The 24352-nt window shown below is 42.0% G+C and overlaps 1 protein-coding gene across 2 annotated transcripts; it reads left to right on the top strand.

Moving 5' to 3' along the window:
* Positions 1 to 24: 24 nt before the first annotated feature.
* On the top strand, positions 25 to 24110 carry LOC135518047 (ER degradation-enhancing alpha-mannosidase-like protein 3). 2 transcript variants are annotated; one of them, XM_064942877.1, is made up of 20 exons: positions 25 to 1212; positions 1401 to 1446; positions 2110 to 2210; positions 2907 to 2946; positions 3281 to 3393; positions 3626 to 3779; positions 4028 to 4162; positions 4251 to 4356; positions 9877 to 9974; positions 10317 to 10388; positions 10805 to 10888; positions 10978 to 11061; positions 11169 to 11293; positions 11500 to 11665; positions 11823 to 11977; positions 14798 to 14909; positions 15177 to 15347; positions 15606 to 15771; positions 21170 to 21355; positions 21793 to 24110. In XM_064942877.1, exons 1-20 carry the CDS (start codon positions 1070 to 1072, stop codon positions 22116 to 22118), a joined length of 2583 nt encoding a protein of 860 aa, XP_064798949.1. In that variant the 5' UTR covers positions 25 to 1069; the 3' UTR covers positions 22119 to 24110. The 2 variants fall into 2 exon arrangements, with proteins under 2 accessions (XP_064798949.1, XP_064798948.1); XM_064942876.1 differs by having other exon boundaries at positions 10317 to 10442.
* The last annotated feature ends 242 nt before the right edge of the window (positions 24111 to 24352 follow it).

The following is a 24352-nucleotide window of genomic DNA, read 5'->3' as shown; positions in this document are numbered from 1 at the left end:
CCGCCGCCTTAACCAATAGAATCAAGAGGCACTCTCAGTAATCAGCTTGTCAAGGGTTGTTGAGTAGCTAGCTAGCTAGGAAAGTAACGTTAGCTAGCTAAAGAAGCCCCAAAGAAACTGAGCACAGTCTGATTTCCGAAAATAGTACTCTCGCTGGGGTTTCATCGACGGTTTGGTTGAAATGCCCGTTTTGGGTCGGGAGACCCGGCGTTGTTCGTGAGACTGGGACTGACACGGAAGAATAGGGATATTTGTGTTGCAATACGAAAGAAGACACATCACCACCGGCGTTCAGTCTTGTTTGATAATTAGCTAGCTAACTTAGCTGCTAGCAAGCAAGCTAACCTAATGGCGTTCCTCCCTGTTCTTTGGAGTATACGCCTGATTATAGACTGGGAACTCTCATTAATAGTGAACACAAGGAGTTTTGTGTGTGATTCGAAGTATATGGACATAGCTACTATCTAGCTAGCAAGTTGGCTAGGTACACGTCTACTGTACAGATGTCAACTGGTTCACTTGTTAAGCCAGCTAGCTAATTAATTATCCTGAGCTGCCAGGGGTAACATGCCTTGTCATTGTGTATATATCAAGTAACCTGTTAGTTGTTGACAGTTGCTATCCCTTAAGAAAAAACGTTGCAGTATAACTACAGTTAAAGAGCTATATAACTGCAGTATAATGCAAATACTGCGTCCCAGTTTTGTTTTTAACTGCAGGGATTTTGCAGTGTAACTACTGTTACAGTGCAGTACACTGCAGTTATTCTGCAGTTACTACGTCCAAAATACCACAGTCTACTGCAGTTACTGCCGTTTCAAAACGGCAATCTTTTTTTGTAAGGTATGGGTTAATGTGAAATTGTTGTCAATTAGCCATTTTGACAACTAGCTTGATAGCTAAACCCATCAACTTTAGTGGAGACAGCCAGTTGTCAACTTTATGAACGCTTGTTGCTTGTCCATGAGGCCACACCATGCAGAGGAAATGCATTGGATTATTTGATATTTCTGGGGTGTCATTGAGAGCACAGGAACACCTACTTGTGTACAGACCTGTCAAAGATTAAATGGGAGAAAAACTGTTTTGCCCACCACAGGGTTCTCCTGGCATTTCGATGATGCTGAGAGCCCTACTCCTCACAAGCCTTCTTAGCTGGGCCAATGGCCAAGAAGGTCTGACCATGTTACCTGAAGAAAAGTCCAAAATCAGGTGAGATAAAAACCGTGTATGATCACACACTCCAGTATTACCCAATGCCCACCTCTACTGAGTGGCAAAGTCCATACTATAAAGACGAAGGGACTAAATCATTAAACACACCATCACTATCTATCCGTCCACTTGTCGGTCAGAAATGACTTGGTTATGTTGATTTTGTATGTTTCTTTCTGTTACAGGGACCAGATTGTTGAGATGTTTGATCATGCCTATGGCAGCTATATGGTAAGGCTGTGTCTGACCACATAATTGCCACTTTCAACTACACTTAGCAAAGTTGAATGTTTCAACCCGTAGCTATTGTTGTCCATCTGTATTACTGACCATGTCAGGGCATGCTGCTGTTGATGGTTTCCAGTATTGCAATATTTTTTTTCATGGCAAAATGAAAACACAAAGTAAAGAACTTTTTTGTCCTTTAATGTTATGCTAAATATTGTGTGCTAGAGCTTGGAAAATATATAAATGTGACTCTGGATGACATCATAATGCTGTTTGTTTCCAACATTATGGCTGTTTTCCTGAAGTCAAATCTGCTTGGTGTTTTGTTTCCTTGATACGATTCTAACAAATATCGCAATACTGTTATCTTCCCAGCCTTAGTTAATATTATGTTACTGCTCAAACAGCCTCTCTAACTTGACTGTGTGCCATACACTCGGCGTATACTTCTAAGTTCAAACCAGTGGAGACTGCTGAGGGGAGAACGGCTCATAATAATGGTTGGTATGGTATCAAATGTGGTTTCCATTGGTTGATACCGTTCCATTGACTGCATTCAAGCCATTACTATGAGCCGTCCTCCCCTCAGCAGCATCCGCTGATTCAAACATTTAAACAAATGTTCCTCCTATTGAGTATGTTCCCCGTGCCCTGATTCTGCCACAGAAATATGCGTACCCAGCGGACGAGCTGATGCCTCTGAGCTGCAGGGGGAGGGTGCGTGGCCTGGAGCCCAACAGGGGAGACATCGATGACTCTCTGGGGAAGTGAGTATAACTGCACGGAAAGCCTCCTCACAACATGTGGTTTCTCTGCGTTTAGCCTTTGTGGTGATTTTAGCTGTTTATCGGCTTACTTTTGTACTCAAAGGGGTCTCTTGATGTATAGAGAGAGACAGCCACTCAGCCAACTCGGTCTCACAATGGATTCATTATGTGTCTGTTATGTCATCCCCTGCACTGATGGAGGGATGGGGGGCTAGGTAGAGAAAGATGTCCCATGTTTTTCAATATGTAATTTTCATAGGAAAATGAAATTATTTGAGGTGTGTTGTGAAATCATGTGGGGATAACCTAGCCTATATTATGAAAATACAAGGAAGGAACACATCAAGGGAATCCGACCTCTCTCTGATTCTTCCTTAAGACCTTCTAAAACACACTTAACTTGGAAACACAATAGACGATGAGACTACATGGTGAAGCTGACATGGCGCAGCATCCAGTTCCTCTGCTGTGCACTGCAGTATGCCATCCTCCTGACCTGGGTCATATTTATTAAGCACCAAATGGAAGAAAATGACTGAAACTGTTGCAAATATTTGCTATGGTGTGCTCTGATTCAGAGGGGTTTGGTTAAATGTGGAAGACATATTTCAAAGGTACATTTTGAATGCATTCAGTTGTACAACTGACTAGGTATCCCCCTTTCCTTAATGAATATAGCCCTGTTTTCTCTCTTAGGTTCTCCCTCACACTGGTCGACACCCTTGATACTTTAGTGGTGAGTGTCTTATCCTGTCTGTCTGGCTGTAAGTTTTTGAATCAGCTATAGGAACTCCGATGTCTATAGAGAAATCAATGAGCAAATGGGATCCATTGTCCTGACAACCCCTCAGAGCCACACACATACAGTCAATGGCAGTATATTAAATGATTAGTCCTTCTTTCTTGCGGTTCTGGAAACCTTAGCAAAAAATAATTGAAATGTAGTAATTCACAGGAATTATTCAAATAGCTATGTGTTTTTAGGTAAGTCTTTTTTTGCCTAAGTATAGAAACACTTATTTATTCTGTCTATTACCCTATTAACGCATTTGTTTTGTGCATGTGTCCAGGTGTTGAACAAGCTGGATGAATTTGAGGATGCAGTTAGGAGGACTTTGAGGGATGTCAGGCTGGACAATGATGTGGTGGTGTCTGTGTTTGAGACCAACATCCGAGTCCTGGGGTACGAACCTATACAATGCATTGTCTCACTACTACACAGAGCTTCACCAAGATTGTGTACGATACTGGTCCAAATGTCTTACTGACTTTATGATAAAATAATTATATGACTTCATTAATATAGGGCTGACAGTATTTTTATATTGAGATGAATGGTAAATTGTCTGGGCATTGCCACGTGCTCACCACACCATTATCTTGCTCACCACACCATCATCTTGCTCTCCCTACAGAGGCTTGCTGGGGGCGCATGTGATGGCTGACATGCTCCGTCAGCGGGGGGAGAGGATGCAGTGGTACAGAGATGAGCTGCTCCACATGGCCAAGGAGCTGGGCCACAGACTGCTACCTGCCTTCAACACTACCAGTGGCCTTCCCTACCCCAGGGTAACACACCTCACTCAGTCTCCACGCTTCTGGTTTTCTCGGGACCCCTGGGTGCAAAACCTTGTTTATCAGAACTTCCACAATGTCACATGAACGGAAAAGTACCAGATGCAGGTCTGACCGGACTGTCCAGTCGAATATGAATAGAGGATTAAAAGTGATTCAAGATAGTAATAAGACTACAAAGCTATCTGATAATATGCATGTAGTACATTCAATATACTTACCTCTTGTCTGTTTGTTTCCAGGTAAACCTGAGGTATGGGGTCCTTAACCCCCTGTCACGCACAGGCACTGAGTCGGACACCTGTACAGCCTGTGCAGGGACCATGATTCTGGAGTTTGCTGCTCTCAGTCGGCTGTCTGGGGAGGCTGTGTTCGAGGTACATTAGTAATTCCAGTAATAATCGATAGTGTATTTATTGGCCAGTGTGTATGAAGATGATAACCCTGTGTTTCTGTGTCCCACAGGAGCATGCTAGGAAAGCATTGGACGTCCTGTGGGAGAAGAGACAGAGAGGAAGTGACCTCGTGGGCACCGTCATCAATATCCACAATGGAGACTGGGTCCGCAGGGGTGAGCCAAAGATCCACTGTCACACACTCAGCAATGCATAAAGTAGAGGTCGACTGATTAATCGGAATGGCCGATTAATGAAGGCCGATTTCATAACAATCGGTAATCAGCATTTTTGGACACCGATCATGGCCGATTACATTGCACTACACGAGGAGACTGCGTTGCAGGCTGACTAACTGTTATGCGAGTGCAGCAAGGAGCCATGGTAAGGTGCGAGCTAGCATTAAACGTATCTTATAAAAAACAATCAATCTTAACATAATCACTAGTTAACTACACATGGTTGATATTACTAGTTTATCAAGCTTGTCCTGCGTTGCATATAATCGATTCGTTGCCAGTTAATTTATCATTGAATCACAGCCTACTTCGCCAAACGGGTGATTTAACAAGCGCATTTGCGAAAAAAGCACTGTCGTTGCACCAATGTGTACATAACCATAAACATCAACGCCTTTCTTAAAATCAATATACGAGTGTATATATTTTTAAACCTGCATATGTAGTTAATATTGCCTGCTAATATGAATTTCTTTTAACTAGGGAAATTGTGTCACTTCTCTTGCGTTCTGTGCAACTGAGTCAGGGTATATGCAGCAGTTTGGCCGCCTGGCTCATTGCGAACCGTGTGAAGACTTTCTTCCTAACAAAGACAGTCAACTTCACCAAACGGGGTATGATTTAACAAAAGCGCATTTGCGGAAAAAAGCACAATCTTTGCACGAATGTACCTAACCAGAAACATCAATGCCTTTCTTAAAATCAATACACAGAAGTATATAGTTTTAAACCTGCATATTTAGTGAAAATAAATTAATGTTCGCAGGCAATATTAAACTCGGGAAATTGTGTCACTTCTCTTGCGTTCATTGCACGCAGAGTCAGGGTATATGCAACAGTTTGGGCCACCTGGCCGCCAACTAATTTGCCACCATTTTACGTAACTATGACATAACATTGAAGGTTGTGCAATATTTAGACTTATGGATGCCACCCGTTCGATAACATACGGAACGGTTCCGTATTTCACTGAAAGAATAAATGTTTTGTTTTCGAAATGATAGTTTCCGGATCTGACCATATTAATGACCGAAGGCTCGTATTTCTGTGTATTATTATAATTAAGTCTATGATTTGATAGAGCAGTCTGACTGAGCGATGGTAGGCACCAGCAGGCTCGTAAGCATTAATTCAAACAGCACTTTACTGCGTTTGCCAGCAGCTCTTCGCAATGCTTCAAGCATTGCGCTGTTTATGACTCCAAGCCTATCAACTCCCGAGATTAGGCTGGCAATACTAAAGTACCTGTTAGAACATCCAATAGTCAAAGGTATATGAAATGCAAATGATATAGAGAGAAATAGTCCTATAATAACTACAACCTAAAACTTCTTACCTGGGAATATTGAAGACTCATGTTAAAAGGAACCACCAGGTTTCATATGTTCTCATGTTCTGAGCAAGGAACTTAAACGTTAGCTTTCTTACATGGCACATATTGCTCTTTTTCTTTCTTCTCCAACACTTTGTTTTTGCATTATTTAAACCAAATTGAACATGTTTCATGATTTTTGAGACTTAATAGATTGTATTGATGTATTATATTAAGTTAAAATAAGTGTTCATTGTTCATTCAGTTTTATTGTAATTGTCATTATTAAATAAAATAAAATGTATGTCCCATATTAACTTCCCATATATTATATATATATATATATATCTCACACACACACACAGTGGGGAGAACAAGTATTTGATACACTGCCGATTTTGCAGGCACCTATCATTTTTATCATAGGTACACTTCAACTGTGCGAGACGGAATCGAAAACAAAAATCCAGAAAATAACATTGTATGATTTTTAAGTAATTAATTTGCATTTTATTGCATGACGTAAGTATTTGATACATCAGAAAAGCTGAACTTAATATTTGGTACAGAAGCCTTTGTTTGCATTTACAGAGATCATACGTTTCCTGTAGTTCTTCACCAGGTTTGCACACACTGCAGCAGGGATTTTGGCCCACTCTTCCATACAGACCTTCTCCAGATCCTTCAGGTTTCGGGGCTGTCGCTGGGCAATACGGACTTTAAGCTCCCTCCAAAGATGTTCTATTGGGTTCAGGTCTGGAGACTGGCTAGGTCACTCCAGGACCTTGAGATGCTTCTTACGGAGCCACTCCTTAGTTGCCCTGGCTGTGTGTTTCGGGTCGTTGTCATGATGGAAGACCCAGCCACGACCCATCTTCAATGCTCTTACTGAGGGAAGGAGGTTGTTGGCCAAGATCTCACGATACATGGCCCCACCCATCCTCCCCTCAATACGGTGCAGTCTTCCTGTCCCCTTTGCAGAAAGGCATCCCCGAAGAATGATGTTTCCACCTCCATGCTTCACGGTTGAGATGGTGTTCTTGGGGTTGTACTCATCCTTTTTTTTTTTTTTTTTACCTTTATTTAACTAGGCAAGTCAGTTAAAGAACAAATTCTTATTTTCAATGACGGCCTAGGAACAGTGGGTTAACTGCCTGTTCAGGGGCAGAACGACAGATTTGTACCTTGTCAGCTTGGAAATCTGAACTTGCAACCTTCCGGTTACTAGTCCAACTCTCTAACCACTAGGCTACCCTGCCGCCCCCCCCGATCCTTCTTCTTCCTCCTCCAAACACAGCGAGTGGAGTTTAGACCAAAAAGCTCTTTTTTTGTCTCATCAGACCACATGACCTTCTCCCATTCCTCCTCTGGATCATTCAGATGGTCATTGGCAAACTTCAGACAGGCCTGGACATGTGCTGGCTTGAGCAGGGGGACCTTGCGTGCGCTGCAGGATTTTAATCCATAGTGTGTTACTAATGGCTTTCTTTGAGACTGTGTTCCCAGCTCTCTTCAGGTCATTGACCAGGTCCTGCCATGTAGTTCTGGGCTGATCCCTCACCTTGCTCATGATCATTGATGCCCCACGAGGTGAGATCTTGCATGGAGCCCCAGACCGAGGGTGATTGACCGTCATCTTGAACTTCTTCCATTTTCTAATAATTGCGTCAACAGTTGTTGCCTTCACACCAAGCTGCTTGCCTAGTGTCCTGTAGCCCATCCCAGCCTTGTGCCGGCCTACAATTTTATCCCTAATGTCCTTACACAGCTCCCTGGTCTTGGCCATTGTGGAGAGGTTGGAGTCTGTTTGATTGAGTGTGTGGACAGTTGTCTTTTATACGAGTTCAAACAGGTGCAGTTAATATACAGTGGAGAACAGGAGGGCTTCTTAAAGAAAAACTAACAGGTCTGTGAGAGCTGGAATTCTTACTGGTTGGTAGGTGATCAAATACTTATGTCATGCAATAAAATGCATATTAATTACTTATACATACAATGTAATTTTCTGGATTCTTGTTTTAGATTCCGTCTCTCACAGTTGAAGTGTACCTATGATAAAAATGACAGACCTCTACATGCTTTGTAAGTAGGAAAACCTGCAAAATCGGCAGTGTATCAAATACTTGTTCTCCCCACTGTGTATATATATATATAGTGCCTTGCGAAAGTATTCGGCCCCTTTGAACTTTGCGACCTTTTGCCACATTTCAGGCTTCAAACATAAAGATATAAAACTGTATTTTTTTTGTGAAGAATCAACAACAAGTGGGACACAATCATGAAGTGGAACAACATTTATTGGATATTTCAAACTTTTTTTAACAAATCAAAAACTGAACAATTGGGCGTGCAAAATTATTCAGCCCCTTTACTTTCAGTGCAGCAAACTCTCTCCAGAAGTTCAGTGAGGATCTCTGAATGATCCAATGTTGACCTAAATGACTAATGATGATAAATACAATCCACCTGTGTGTAATCAAGTCTCCGTATAAATGCACCTGCACTGTGATAGTCTCAGAGGTCCGTTAAAAGTGCAGAGAGCATCATGAAGAACAAGGAACACACCAGGCAGGTCCGAGATACTGTTGTGAAGAAGTTTAAAGCCGGATTTGGATACAAAAAGATTTCCCAAGCTTTAAACATCCCAAGGAGCACTGTGCAAGCGATAATATTGAAATAGGAGTATCAGACCACTGCAAATCTACCAAGACCTGGCCGTCCCTCTAAACCTTCAGCTCATACAAGGAGAAGACTGATCAGAGATGCAGCCAAGAGGCCCATGATCACTCTCGATGAACTGCAGAGCTCTACAGATGAGGTGGGAGACTCTGTCCATAGGACAACAATCAGTCGTATATTGCACAAATCTGGCCTTTATGGAAGAGTGGCAAGAAGAAAGACATTTCTTAAAGATATCCATAAAAGGTGTTGTTTAAAGTTTGCCACAAGCCACCTGGGAGACACACCAAACATGTGGAAGAAGGTGCTCTGGTCAGATGAAACCAAAATTGAACTTTTTGGCAACAATGCAAAACGTTATGTTTGGCGTAAAAGCAACACAGCTCATCACCATGAACACACCATCCCCACTGTCAAACATGGTGGTGGCAGCATCATGGTTTGGGCCTGCTTTTCTTCAGCAGGGACAGGGAAGATGGTTAAAATTGATGGGAAGATGGATGGAGCCAAATACAGGACCATTCTGGAAGAAAACCTGATGGAGTCTGCAAAAGACCTGATACTGGGACGGAGATTTGTATTCCAACAAGACAATGTTCCAAAACATAAAGCAAAATCTACAATGGAATGGTTCAAAAATAAACATATCCAGGTGTTAGAATGGCCAAGTCAACGTCCATACCTGAATCCAATCGAGAATCTATGGAAAAAACTGAAAACTGCTGTTCACAAATGCTCTCCATCCAACCTCACTGAGCTTGAGCTGTTTTGGAAGGACGAATGGGGAAAAAAAATTCAGTCTCTCGATGTGCAAAACTGATAGAGACATACCCCAAGCGACTTACAGCTGTAATCGCAGCAAAAGGTGGCGCTACAAAGTATTAACTTAAGGGGGCTGAATAATTTTGCACGCCCAATTTTTCAGTTTTTGATTTGTTAAAAATGTTTGAAATATCCAATAAATGTCATTCCACTTCATGATTGTGTCCCACTTGTTGTTGATTCTTCACAAAAAAATAGTTTTATATCTTTATGTTTGAAGCCTGAAATGTGGCAAAAGGTCGCAAAGTTCAAGGGGGCCGAATACTTTCGCAAGGCACTGTATATCTATATCTCGTCCGATTAAATGGTATCTGCCTTTTTTGGTCCACCAATAATCGGTATCGGGGTTGAAAATTATAATCGGTCGACCTCTAGCAGAAAGCACACTCGCCCTCACCTTCACACATTGTCAACCAGTCTCTCATTTAAAGTCAACATTTAGCAGTAGGAACAAAGATTTTATCACCTCGCATCATGTGATGACGCATCGTCCCACTCAGTTCCTTTATATACCATTTAGTCACTTCCAATACTACTAGTTTGGTTTTGAATACGTGTCTCTGCCTGTTTTGTTATCTACATTAGCTCAGTCAGGTCCTATATTAACAGTATCTCCCCCTCTCCCTTCCTATGTGTATCTTCAGACAGTGGTGTGGGTGCTGGCATTGACTCCTACTATGAGTACCTAATGAAGGCCTACATTCTATTGGGAGACAACGTTTACCTGGAGAGGTTCAACACTGTGAGACTCTACTGTACTATCACCAGCTGCAGATATATTGCGATGTATTGCTCTATGCTTGTAGATAACACTTCAAATTCTCAGACCCCATTTACATTTGAATTTAAAATGCTTCCTGCATCCAGATTGCAGAACCAGACAACAAAAAAATACATGTTCATAACAAATGCTCTGAGTTCAGATTAACTGTGGTCAGATAGAAATCAGATAAAACAAGCTGTACATTAGTATGACGTGTAAACGGGGTCTCAGTCACATCACTGATCTAACCCCCCATATCAAAACACATCATGCATAATGTAGGTATCTTTAGTGACCCCGGCTGTCTGTTGTCTCCAACAGCATTACAGCGCCATCATGAAGTACATCAGCCAGCCTCCGCTGCTGCTCAACGTGCACATGCACAACCCCACGGTGAGCGTCCGCAGCTGGATGGACTCCCTACTCGCCTTCTTCCCTGGCCTGCAGGTGATTCCCATAACACAGCCTCTATCATCGCCACTTGTCAGGGTTATGGTTAGCCCCCCTGCCTCTAATAATATGACATAGGATGCATCCCAAATGGCATCCTATTCCCTATACAGTGCACTACTTATTTTTATCGGCCCATATGGTGCTATTTGAAATGCAAATATGACATAAGTGAACAATGAGACCCTCTGTTTGTATCATGACATCATCATGACCACATCTCTTTCCACTACAGCAGAAGAACGTTCTCTGGTTTGTAGGTTGAGTTTCTATAGTTTAAGTGGGTTGTATGATCAAGTATACGCTCTGAAAGGGAATCGTTCATAGTAAAGACTGCCTTATCAACCTCTTCACTATAGGTTTTGAGAGGAGACCTGAAACCAGCCATAGAGACTCATGAAATGCTCTACCAGGTCACCAAGCAACACAAGTTTCTCCCTGAGGTCAGAAAAAGTGACATTTGAAATTTGAGTCAAAAGGATAATATCTGCTCTCAGCTCTGCTTGACTGCGTGGTATTCCTCACGTTGCAGGCTTTCACCACAGAGTTCAGAGTTCATTGGGGTCAACACCCTCTGAGGCCAGAGTTTGCAGAAAGCACCTACTACCTCTACAAGGTAATGCTGTTCCCGCTGTAAAAAGCCAACGTGCATAGTAATGGTGTACTCTGAACTGTTTGAGAGAGGGGTTGGGAATGGGATAAACCATGTTTTCCCTTCCACAGGCCACAGGTGACCCCTACTACCTCAGAGTGGGCCAGTCCATAGTGGAGAAGCTCAACGCTCATGCCAGGGTGCCTTGTGGGTTTGCAGCTGTGCAGGATGTCCGCACAGGGACCCACGAGGATAGGTAGGGGAACACAGTGAAACATATGGGTTCAAATCTGAAACCTCAGGTCATCTCCACTGATTCCTTTTCACTACAGCCTTCAACGGTGCTATTTCCAATATTACTAATGGATGTGTTGGTCTTTAGCAAGAGAGCTCAAATGACAGTGTCACATGACCCATTATTTGTTCTGTTCAAGTGATTTCAAGCATTCTCTTTCTCTTTAGGATGGACTCATTCTTCCTAGCGGAGATGTTTAAGTACCTGTACCTTCTGTTCTCTGAGAAGAATCAGCTTCACTTCGACATCGACGAATACATCTTCACCACCGAGGCCCACCTGCTGCCTGTCTCCCTGTCCACTTCACAGCCCCCCTGTCGGGGCAACAACACGGTGAGGCTCAGTCAGTTACCAACAGTTGTGTTATGGTCAGAGGAGCTGAAACTGATTTGCCATATGGTGTCTATTTGAACCAGCTGTCCAGTTATGAGCGTGTGTTATGGTCAGAAGAGCTGAAACTGATCCGCCATTTTGTGTCTATACGTTCCAGGAAGCGCCCACTGCCGTGGAGGAGGACCTGTTCACCTACTCGTGCCCCAGCACCCAGACCTTGTTCCCCAACAACCCTTCCTTTGCCAAGACCATAAGGGACAGCTACAAGTACCTGACTGGGGTGGGCCGGGCTTTCCACGCGTCACCTGACAGGTGTGTCTGTGTGTTGTTGTAAATAGCTGCACATTCACTAAGATTGATTTTTTTTTTTTTTTTTCAATTTTCCTTCTGTTACATCCTTTGTGTTAATCCCGGCATCCCAAAATTAAACAACTTGAATAAACGCTTGGAGGTAAGGATGATATCAGTGGTGTAGCCTACTGGCGATACTGATATCACTTATTATTGATATCTACTCTGTACATAGCGCATTGATGTGAATCGCACTGCTGCTCTCTCATTTAGCTATTTGCACCTTACGGATGGATTGTGGTTGATGTGGATGGCTGTTCACAAATGTGTAGGCCTATGTGTATTTTAACACGTATAATGGTTGAATTGAATGAGTCTAACTACCTATCAATTATTGTTTTTGCAACCAGTGGACAGCCAATGAAAAATGCTCTCTTGCAACAGCTTCATAGTGTGGTTTACAGCCTTTGGAATAGAAGTTTGAGGGAGTTCCTCCGTTCTAAACTTCTCCATGGTATATTGTGCTCCAGTCCATACTGTTAAAGTAGTTTAATTTAAGAAGAGTGGGGCTTTTATTGCTCAATCTAATTTGGGCTGATAAAAACAATCCAAAGAACTAACGGACACATGCTTGAACTCTCACACTTTTGATAGACTTTAAACATATTATTGAGATATGAAAGTGTCACCATAAAAAAACAGACAAAAGGCCAATAGCAAATGCAACATATGGCATTACATTTTCACATGCAAATGGCACTTTTCTGTAGTTCTCAAAGCGAGCCGTTCCATGAGAGCAGCTTTTTTTTTTTTTTTTTTTTTTTTTTACTCTAAGCAATGAGCCCAATCAATCCTCCATGACAACAAAATCATAAACAGAGTAGGCTTATAAATGCTTAGTTGTTGGGTTATGCTCAGGTAAAACAATTTGGGTAATCTATATTTCATATTTCCAAGTCCTTTTTTGTGGATCAAGGGATATTAAATTGATTGGAAGGACTGGAAATGTAAAGATATGGCATTATCATATTATTATATGTCGTAGAAAATGATGGGTCAAGAAGCCTACATAACCAACACATAAAGGAAAATGAAACATCCATTTATGGCCAGCTATGTAAACTCTAACATTGATTTATCCTACTATAGATGTAGTTCAATTGGTAATATTCATTTTTGGTTTTATATTACCTCCTAAAGAAAAATTCCACCCAAAACCACACATTCCTACAATTTACAGTGTTAAATAACATTATGTGACAACAATATCTTCTGTGAACAAATGATTAATGTTGTTGTTATTATAAGGTGTAACGTGAAAATCAATGTTGAAATCTGCAGCTCACGCCGACTACAAAACCCACAATCCAATTCTCCATGGGTTGGCTGGCTAGCTAGCAAACGTAGCTACACACAATAATACCGAAGTCTATATCAGAATGTGTATTAGGTAGTTAAGTGTAAAATGGCCTAAACAAACTCCACTATCAATATAGGAGTCTACAATCTCACTATGTTTAAACTGCAGATCAATGTGCCTCGCAGAGTGTAATCTGACATGCAATGGCCAGGCAACCACACCATGCAATGTACCCTGGACTGAAGAGGCAGACAAATAGGAGAAATATGGTGGACCCTCTGTTAAATTACACATTTCTTGAGGTCAGACTATCGCAAAAATATGATCAATGACTCGTTGGAAAGAAGACAACCTCCCGCGTTTTGACATCTACCAGTGTTGTAATGTAAGAGATGTTTTCACAATCTAAAAGTCGCAATCATATTAACTCCCAGCGTCGTGATAGCGGCTTTATCGCAGTGCTACGTCACAGACTGGGTAATCCAGACACGTCCACAGGGGCTATAAAACTGAAGCGTCTGTTTAGAACGTTTTATCAACACCAAATATGGTAGTGAGAGGAAGTCCAGTAGTGGGAGAGGATGGAACTAGGTAAAACTGGGACGCTTCAGTGCAAAATCTCAATACATTTCTGTTCCCAAAACTAGAATATGTTACGAACACAGTGCACTAAGTTTTTTTTAAATACATTTGACGATTTGCCAAAGTTGTTGAAAATGACGTTGTTTAGGAGTGCAAGGTTGAATTAAGTTTGTGCAGATGATCACTACAGAGGAGGCGTTCGCTAATGGAAATATGCAAATAATTCTACAACGCGCCAATAGGATATGAATAGCTCGTGCTTGTTCTGCCCACTGCTTCATTTGCTTGCACTCTAAACGACACAGATGAACCATCTTGAGTTAGTTATAAATACTTCATACCAGCCAAATGTCGGCCTTCTTCAACGGCAATAGCTCAGATACAGAGTAATGATCCCGGGAATCGATACAACATTGCTCAGAGATGAAAAAAAAACAATATAATGTTCAAAATGGGTGAGTCTTTCATTTTTAAGGGGAAGGTAACTGAAAGTAATCAGATTACGTTAGAGCTTGGGTAATCCAGAAGTTACGTTACTGATTACAATTCTGGACATGTAACTAGGAACTAACGGATTACATTTAGAAAGTAACCTATCCAACCCTAATGTGGAGTAATGACTAAGGATTCTGAGTTTTCACATGCTCCCCTGATAAAAAAACATATGTGCTTTATCTGCCTCCTTAAGGACAACTAGTTTGAAAATTCTAACATACAAAATGTATTTTACATAAAGTATGTTTCTGAACATTGCACCATGCTGTCTTGTTGACAATATGACCAGGCAGCACAGATGACTATTTGATTTGAGAGGGGCCTCCCTCACCGCTTTTGCCCGGGGTCTACCCCAGTTTATCTTAATCAAATTCCCTATCTGATGATTGTATGTGTGTTTGCAGGGGCATTGAGCTGCCACTTCACGACCACGGTATGGAGCCAGTGGAGTTTCTGAGGAGCATGGGCATCTCCCTCACCCCACTGAATGAAGCTGGGGCAACAGAGACACATGGGGTAAGATGATTGAGCAGCTTATTTATCTATAGCACTCTATTGCCTCTAAGGTTGCATCCCAAATGACACCCTTTTTCCTATACAGTGCACAATTGTGACCAGAACCCTACGGGCCATGGTAAAAAGTAGTGCATTATATAGGGAATAGGGTGCAATTTGGGATGTGACCTAGCATTCTATTGTCTCTATTGCTTAGCAGGGCAACATTACCCTGTTTCCCTCATGCTCCTGTGTAATTCATTTCACCAATATCTTTCTTTTAATGAGGCACATGAAGGTGTTTACAGGGTGAAACTGGTGGCAGAGGTGACCCAGACCCCAGAGGAGGAAGTAGTGCCCCTCATCGTTCAGCTCATATCCCCCCCATATCTGGGTAGAATGGTCCTGACTGCTGGACCAGCCAAGTTTGGAATGGACCTAATCAAGCAGGAGCACGGGGTGAGCTTTCTTGAATCTTGCATTTATTTGTATTTGCTTTATGTCACTCAGAATATTGATAAAAGACAGGCATGCAGCTCCTAGTCCCCTTAAATGTATCACCCAAAGACTCAAATGTAAATATTTACCCATGTCAGCATTAGTTTTGGATATTTCTGGAGCTCTTTGGATGTCTGCATGTGTCACTACTGTATGGAGTATTTACAGGAATGTCTCCTCCCGTCTCTCACTCTCACACACACCATGTTCCTCTCCCAGGTGAAGGGCAGCATCGTGAAGACCTCTCCCTACACAGCGTGTGGGCCCATAGAGAATGCTCAGGAGCTGAGTGGGCACATTGCCCTTGCACTGCGTGGCGACTGCATGTTTGCTGCCAAGGCCCGCAGGCTACAGGAGGCGGGGGCTATCGGAGTCATCTTCATAGGTGAAGGAAAAAGTCACACACACAAATTCTGCCTCACTCTCTTTCATATTACACCCACACAGTCCATAATATCAGGACACAGCCTGTTACTCTGCTGTAAGAGTCAGGAGCTTAGGGAAAGAGTTTAGTGGGGCTTAACCTAGTTTGAGAAGGCCATGTTGGTCTGCATTGTTAGTGCACTACTGTCTACTGTAACTACTTACAATCACTCACTTTTTTGTGTGAGTTTACAGTAGTTCTGTGTTTTACCCTTCTAAGTTAGTCCCCTAACAGGCTTTGATTGATATGCCATTCCTTTTTTCATTCATGTCACTCACAAGCCTTCCCTCAGGGATGCAAACTAGTCACCTTTCGTTTTGAATCCAAAATAGGTGACCTACGTGTAGATCTGATGACAAAGGTTTTGGAGGGGGGTGTAGGATCACTACTGACTGTAAGCGAACGAGAGATGCGCGTTTGGAGCAATACTAGTGGCCGTAGGCTCAGCCAATCGTTCACATAACGACAGAATGCAGCGCACTGTGACTGAAGAAAGAGGAGACAGCCAATTGACTAGTTACAGCATCAGTGGTGGTCAAGTGTACTTCACGAGCTGTAACCGAAAAACATTTGGAAAGTTTGAGGTGAGGGAGAACATGTGGTGGAACAAGTATTAGCATTGTTAAGTATCTTGCTAGCTGGATCGAAGTCTCCGTTAGCCAGAGTAATGTTGAGCAGCATTAGCCAATTTAACTGATCAAATAACTGAGTTTATCGTGTGAAAATTAGCTTGCTAATAAAGTCAGACAGCCAACGTTAGCTAGCTAACGTTACAACATCAGATTATCTATCATTATTAACCTCACCAATTTGCTCTAGTATTAACTGGTATACGGCTCTTTGTCGTTCCTCAAGTTATAACGCGTTAGTTGCTTACTGGACCCTGGCAATGTGTGAAACTAGTTAACTAGCTAACGAACTAACCACAATCTGTTAACTAATGTTTTCCCTCTACAGTATGTGGTTGATTTTTCAGAATGTGAATGGCTCCTCTTCAGTTCGCTGCAGCTAGCGACTGGAAAAAAAACACTCAAACTGAACAGTTTTATCTCCATCTCTTCATTCAAAGAGCTCTTTGTAAGTGTCCAATCATGGACACTTAATGACAGTTGTGGCTGCTTTGTGTGATGTATTGTTGTCCCTACCTTGACCTTTGTGCTGTTGACTGTGCCCAATAATGTTTGTATCAAATCAAATTATAAAGCCCTTCTTACATCAGCTGATGTAAAATCATTTAAGGGATCAATACATTTCTATATCGATTCCCTAGTGTCTGCATGAACAATCAGCCCAAGTGTTTTTGGTTGACCCTGCTGGACAGAAAGAGGAAGAGGAATCGGAACACGCTGCATTCAAATTCAGGTCGTAGTTATTCCAACCGCACCAATGTGTGCACTGCGCCCGGCCTGCCACAGGAGTCGCTAGTGCGCGATGAGACAAGGATATCCCTACCGGCCAAACCCTCCCTAACCCGGATGACGCTAGGCCATTTGTGGGTTGCTCCATGGACCTCCCGGTCGCGTCTGGCTGCGACAGAGCCTGGGCTCGAACCCAGAGTCTCTGGTGGCACAGCTCGCACTGCGATGCAGTGCCCTAGACCACTGCGCCACCCGGGAGGCCTGTGGCAATAGGTTTTAATCTAAACCAGCCCTTTTTTACTGGAGTACACTAACTCCTAACTGGGGATCTTTTCTTGACACATAGTAGCAGTTTACCAGATAAGAAGTGAAGATCAAAAAGTAGATTGTTGTAAAGGTGTATTACATCCTGTGCTGCCCCATTGTCACATCCATTCGGGATTCTGAGTGGTAAAATCATAGCTGAAAAATGCCTCTTATGTATGTGTATACATTTTCTCCCAAGACAGAACTGCTAAAGGGGGTGGAGTTGCAATCTACTGCAGAGTTCTGTAATGCTATCCAGGTCTTTGCCCAAACAGTTCGAGCATCTACTTTTAAAAATCCACCTTTCCAGAAATAAGTCTCTCACTGTTGCCACTTGTTACAGACCCCCCTCAGCCCCCAGCTGGGCCCTGGACACCATATGTGAATTAATTGCCCCCATTTATCTTCAGAGTTTGTCCTGTCGGTGACCTAAACTAGGATATGCTTAACACCCTGGCCATCCTACAATCTAAGCTAGATGCCCTCAATCTCACCCAAATAATAATGGAACCTACCAGGTACAACCCCAAATCCGTAAACTCGGGCACCCTCATAGATATCATCCTGACCAATCTGTCCTCTAGATACACCTCTGCTGTCTTCAACCAGGATCTCAGCGATCACTGCCTCATTGCCTGCATCCGTAATAGGTCCGCGGTCAAACGACCACCCCTTATCATAGTCAAACGCTCCCTAAAACACTTCAGTGAGCAGATTCCTTCAGTAGAGGATGCCTGGTTATTCTTTAAAAGTGCTTTCCTCACAATCTTAAATAAGCATGCCCCGTTCAAAAAAATGTAGAACCATGAACAGATATAGCCATTGTTTCACTCCAGACCTGACTGCCATTGACCAGCACAAAAACGTCCTGTGACGTACTGCATTCGCATCGAATAGCCCCCGCGATATGCAACTTTTCAGGGAAGTTAGGAACTTATCGGCAGACTCAACAGCCTTGGTTTCTCAAATGACTGCCTCGCCTGGTTCACCAACTACTTCTCAGATAGTTCATTGTGTCAAATCGGAGGGCCTGTTGTCCGGACCTCCAGCAGTCTCTATGGGGGTGCCACAAGGTTCAATTCTCGGATCGACTCTTTTCTCTGTATACATCAATGATGTCGCTCTTGTGTCTGGTGGTTTTCTGATCCACTTCTATGAAGACAACACCATTCTGTATACTTCTGGCCCTTCTTTGGACACTGTGTTAACTAACCATTCAACTCTCCTTCCGTGGCCTCCAACTGCTCTTAAATGCAAGTAAAACTAAATGCATGCTCTTCAACCGATCCCTGCCCTCACCTGCCCGCCCACCGAGCATCACTACTCTGGACGGTTCTGACTAAGATTATGTGGACAACTACAAATACCTAGGTGTCTGGTTTGCACCCCAGTATCTCTACTTGCACATCTATCACTCCAGTGTTTATTTGCGAAATTGTAATTATTTTGCCTCTATGGCCTATTTATTGCCTTACCTCCCTAATCTTACTTAATTTGCACACACTGTGTATATAGACTTTTCTATTGTGTTATTGACTGTACATTTGTTTATTCCATGTGTAACTCTGTGTTGTTGTTTGTCACACTGCTTTGCTTTATCTTGGCCACGTCGCAGTTGTAAATGAGAACTTGTTCTCAACTGGCTTACCTGGTTGAATAAAGGTGAAATAAAAAATAAAATACATTTAAAAAATACTGTATGTGGGAATGTCCATCCTACATGTAGTGTTGGTACATGGAATTCCTCAACTGCATAGATCATAAATTGCTATTGCAAATAGAAGTATTATGTTCAACAACTGACATTTTCAGATATTATTTTGACAAACACACTTTGTTGCTTACAATTCATTCTCTATTGTCATAGATTTGGTGGGCACTGTCATCTGTGATCTTTGTGATATGACTTTCTTTAAGCACGTACTGATGAAACTGTCACTTAATTATTTTTTTCTTAGTCTACACACGCTCTACATTTATTCACTCTGTGATATGGTTGGATCCTATCTGCTACTTTTATTATTTTCCTGTAAATGTTTCAGTGCCTATAATTTAGGCTGTGTGTAGAATGGGGCATAAAGGAAACTATACTACTAGATTATAGTGGTTGATACCTGTCTCTCTCCTATTGTGTACTGCAGTTAAATACTGTGGGAAAAATTAAAAATAAATGGGAAAATAAGTAGAACTACCAATTTATTATAGATAAATATTAAAGAAAAGGGTACACACAACACTGGACTGAACCCCCTAATTGTCAAACTAATATTAATTTACAACAATATAGAAGAGACATAACTAGAGGTTATGCAATATGGGTGTATATCCACTGCACGCTAATTAGGTGTGTAATTGACATGACCAAGGAGCTATTGAAATTTAAAACAATGAAAAATGTACATTACAGTGTGATTTTACAGTACACAAACAAGTGTGCAATATAGAAGGGTACATTCTGCACCATGTTTGAAGTCATTAGGTCACATGACCAAGGAGCTATTGAAATTTTACATTTTGAAAAATGTATGTAAAATCTTGTGAGATGAAAATAGACAAACTAAAAGGTGTGCAATATAGAAGGGTAGTCGATGGACATTCTGAACCTTGTTTGAAGTCATTAGGTCACATGACCAATGAGCTATTGAAATTTGAATGTAAAAAAAAAAAGTTTGTGCTTTGTTTACGCTCCCTAACTAATTCAACTAGGAATACAAAATGCTGCTCACATTTCCATATGTTTTATTAGCTTTGGAACGCAAATTAATGTCCAAATCGTGAAAATAAGACCTGTGCAATGTTGCGCGCAATTTTTCCAACATAATGACACTTATTTGGAGTCTGTGGCTCAAGTGGTTTGAAAGCTATTGAGGTTTGAAAGCGCGAATATCCGTCGAATATCCAACTTGAAACTGTCTTTACCTCGGTGCTACCATGTTGTTGCTACCATGCTGTGTTGCTGCCTTGGTATGTTGTTGTCTTAGGTCTCTCTTTATGTAGTGTTGTGTTGTCTCTCTTGTTGTGATGTGTTTCATCCTATATTTATATAGTATTTATAGATAGATATTTTTTTAGTCCCAGCAGGATGCCTTTGCCTATTGGTAGACCGTCATTGTAAATAAGAATTTGTTCTTAACTGACTTGCCTAGTTAAATAAATCAAAAGGAACACCACACACTTTCCCTCTTTCTCAATACAGTGGATAAAAGGGGTATGCCAGGTGTACTCTCTGCCTGAAAGAGATCCATTATGCCAACGGGTATCATGCTCTGCTGGCACATTGTAGAACAGATGTCCACAGGCAGAAAGTGTACAATGTAATAATGTGGTGTGTAGCCCACAGATATTGTTTTTGTTGTGTTGAACTTGACAGTAATACGTATGTGTGAGTGAGGGTGATTGTCATTTTTTTTACTCATTGAATGTTATTTTTGCACACATGTAGCCTTGTGGCCAATATAATAGAGCAAAAATAGAATGCCTGTTTGTTTAATTATATTTCTACTTACAGATGTATTTTCCCCAGGTGCAATATTTGTGTGTGGTCACAAGCATTCTATTATAAATGCTGCCATGGCTAACTGCAATATTAGTGGGGGGTTTTCTCAAGATTTGAGTGTAGTAAAGTCTAGGCAACAATTAACATTGGATTGCTTCCCTACAAAACTCAATTTCCCATGTTTCACCGTCCCTCCTAGACCACCGGGAAGGGAGTAACAGTGCAGAGACGCCCCTGTTCCAGATGGTGGGAGACGGAGGGTCCACAGCTGACATCACCATCCCTCTGGTTTTCCTGTTCAGCCAGGAGGGGGCGCTGCTCACCTCTGCTCTAGAGGATCACAGCAACGTAGATGTACTGATGCTGCCCAAGGAGAGACATCTAGGTAAGAGAGGGGGCCTGTGCAAAGCCTGTGGTCTCGCGGTCAGTCACATATAATGCTCCCCACCAGGGTTCAATTACCGCATCTATGCTTCCTGCTGTTCTCCAATTTGCTTGTCTCCTCATCTGTCGCAAACAGTATAAATAAAGAGTAAAATGTAATAAATAAAATGTAAAAAGTGGCAGCCTGGATATGGGGGTTCATTATGAGGATGAAGGGTTCTAAATTTAGCAAAGGTCAAACAGCCCAAAAACCTCACTCCATGTTTCATTCTGAACTTTAGTATCGTTTTTTGGGGTTCAATGACAAAAACACTTCTGTAACTTAAATGCTACATGTTTGAGGTGTAACAGATTACATGTTTTCCACTTACACTGTCTTCTTCGCTCCCTCTGTCCCCGTCTTTCTCTTTCTTGTTCTCTCTCTGATCACTACTCCAGACAAAGCAGATAAGCCCCTGGGGAAGATGAACATCAAGTTCCGCCTGGCAGAAGAGGGGGAGCTAGAGGAGGGGGAGGCCAGAGGCCCCACCCTGAAGTTTGTCCTGGAGAAGGGAGAGGTGGTGTTGGAGGAAGAGGAGTACAGACAGCAAGGAGACAGCTGCTTAACACCTGGAGGCGATAATGTGCTGTGTTCTTATGAACAGACTGCTGCCTCGCCCCCCTCCCACAGCCCCAACGACCCCAATACAGACCCCGGATCTCAGGACAGTCGGGTTCCTCAACCCCCTCCCACCGACCACAAGCCCTGGGCTCCCCAGCACTGATCCCTGGTCAGTGTCTACAGGCATGTTGCTGTGCCAAGAGAGAGCCCTCACTGCCTTGCCGCACCCTCGGGACTGGACTGAATTGATCGTTTTAACCAAGAGGGGAGCTTAGTATGACAGTCAATCCCACTGACTCACTCACTCTCCCTTCTGTTATAGTTAATCGTTATTGGGACTGCAGTATGTATTCATGTATAGGAAGGGATGGGCATTGGGCAGGGGTAGTGCTACACAAACATAGCTTGTTAGTCTTACCTTGCTACTGTAGCCTCATCCCCAGTTGTATTGTGGTGATGACATATATTTAGTCAGATGCTTGTAAGAGAATTGATGATGTGCACATTTCAGAGAAATAGCTGAGGTAAGTGGAGGAGGGGATATTAGGCTAATATAGGGCACCTTTGTCTGAAGCCTTGCGTTTGAGTCTCTGTACTGTAGGCTAGATTGTGTTGAGCTACTGCAACGATGAGGGGATTTCTTTATTGTCCCCTGTACCAAGATGGTGTCCTGTCAATACAGTGATGTGTGTTAATTTCCACATTGTGGCAAGTAGTGCTGTTTGAAGGGGTGCGTTATCTCTCACAAGAATAACAAACTATAATGATTTTCGATAAGGGGCCAATTTTGGTGAACTGATGACTTCAGTCGTATTTATTTTGTACTGGTAAATCAGGGAATTTTAAGAGTGAAAAATACTTGAATTGTGTGTGATCGTTACTACACTACCGAATCAAGACCTTGTATCGACCTTAGTCTTGCATATTCCATTTTTCAAATGTCAGTTGGTTATTATTAAAGGTAGACTCGGCGATACACGAAGTAAACATCATATCTGGCCGATATCCGTAACAACTAAGACCTTTTAAGTGCCAAACTAAACTTCTCTGCTGTTTTGGATCCGTAGCTACCATGTTGTAGCAGTGTGAAGCACACCAGTGCATGATATGCAGATACTGTGTGAGAAGAAGGTCTTGCATTGCAGTTAACTCAATATCTGCGAAGCTGCTCGTTGCACCTTTAAAACGCTGAGTCTACCTTTTAAATTCACGCCAATGCCTCTTCTAGGTCTTTATCGGATGGTTTTAGCTCTAGGTTTGTACTCTTCCTGTCTTCACCACTGCCACCAGAGTCTTATAACGCCATGCACCTTGGTACATGGGCATCTTCCTACTAGAGCTATTGTCATGGTGGGGCCACACCCAGGGACTGCTCCTCAAACAGCTCACAGCACACTAAACAGTGTCTTTCTGTTTGGTGTCTCCTTGCAAACAGCCCTTGTGTCTGTGTGGACCGTTTAAAAACATCAGACTGTTCCATTGTTTTCTTTTTCCATTCATCTTTCTTTTTGCAGTGTGAGATTACCTAGGCATTAATGTGTCTGTGTGTACCATACAGCCATAACGTTTATTTGTATGGTCAAATGCAGTCACTCACATCTGTGTATTTTATCATTCATTCCTGAGTCTTCATTTTATCTGCCAGATGTTGAATAATTTTTGCATGGGTTTTATGTGTAATATATAATTTTAAGGTGTAAAAGTGGGTTATATTCCAAGGATCCCTGTGTGAACATGGGAATGGTTTGTAAAGAAAAACAGTGTTTTGTCATGAGTGTATTCCAAACAGTTAACAGTGTAGTAGACCGGTCATTGTTGCTGCTCACATTTTAAATCTTATTCCAACATTGCCATCTATATACATATGTATTCAAGGCAAAGTCTACCTGTATACATCTATGGCATCTATGACCATTACTCTCCACTCAGAGAGGAAAGCGCCATGAGACATTAAACATAAGTTGACTTTTTTGATATTTATTCTGCAAATATTATTTGCCTTTTGGAAGTGTTGATAGGAATAGCTGAAGCTCCTAAAAGTGCCAAAGTGATTAATGCTGGTAACACGGTATCAGATTCTAATGTACTTTGTATTTTGTAAAGATTCTTTGAGAGCTGAAGCAACTTGATCTTGTCAATAAATTAAGAATCATGATCTCAGTTTTTCATTTAAGTTCAGTAGCCTACTTGTTTTACTGCTTTATTGTGAGGTTTGGAGACTGATAAAATCCTTTTCTTTCAGGGGAGAGTGGTGATAAACCACAGGCTTATAGCTAGGCCCAGTATACAGACCTGGTCACAGGCAAGGACACTTGATTAAGGTTTAAAACAAATCCCCAAATGTGATCTTTGATTTATTACCAACCTATTAGTGTTAGGATTATATAACAATTACTT

This window comes from Oncorhynchus masou, chromosome 28, assembly GCF_036934945.1.
Source record: "Oncorhynchus masou masou isolate Uvic2021 chromosome 28, UVic_Omas_1.1, whole genome shotgun sequence".
Taxonomy (NCBI): domain Eukaryota; kingdom Metazoa; phylum Chordata; class Actinopteri; order Salmoniformes; family Salmonidae; genus Oncorhynchus; species Oncorhynchus masou.
This window is presented reverse-complemented; position numbering and strand designations above follow the sequence as displayed.

What these genes read in the sequence shown, in the direction of transcription:
- LOC135518047 (XM_064942876.1), top strand. Translation starts at nt 1,070, where the DNA reads ATGGGAGAAAAACTGTTTTGCCCACCACAGGGTTCTCCTGGCATTTCG. An exon ending in GTGGCCTTCCCTACCCCAGG is followed by an intron (nt 3,780 to 4,027) that starts GTAACACACCTC and finishes GTTTGTTTCCAG; the next exon opens with GTAAACCTGAGGTATGGGGT. An exon ending in CTGGGGAGGCTGTGTTCGAG is followed by an intron (nt 4,163 to 4,250) that starts GTACATTAGTAA and finishes TGTGTCCCACAG; the next exon opens with GAGCATGCTAGGAAAGCATT.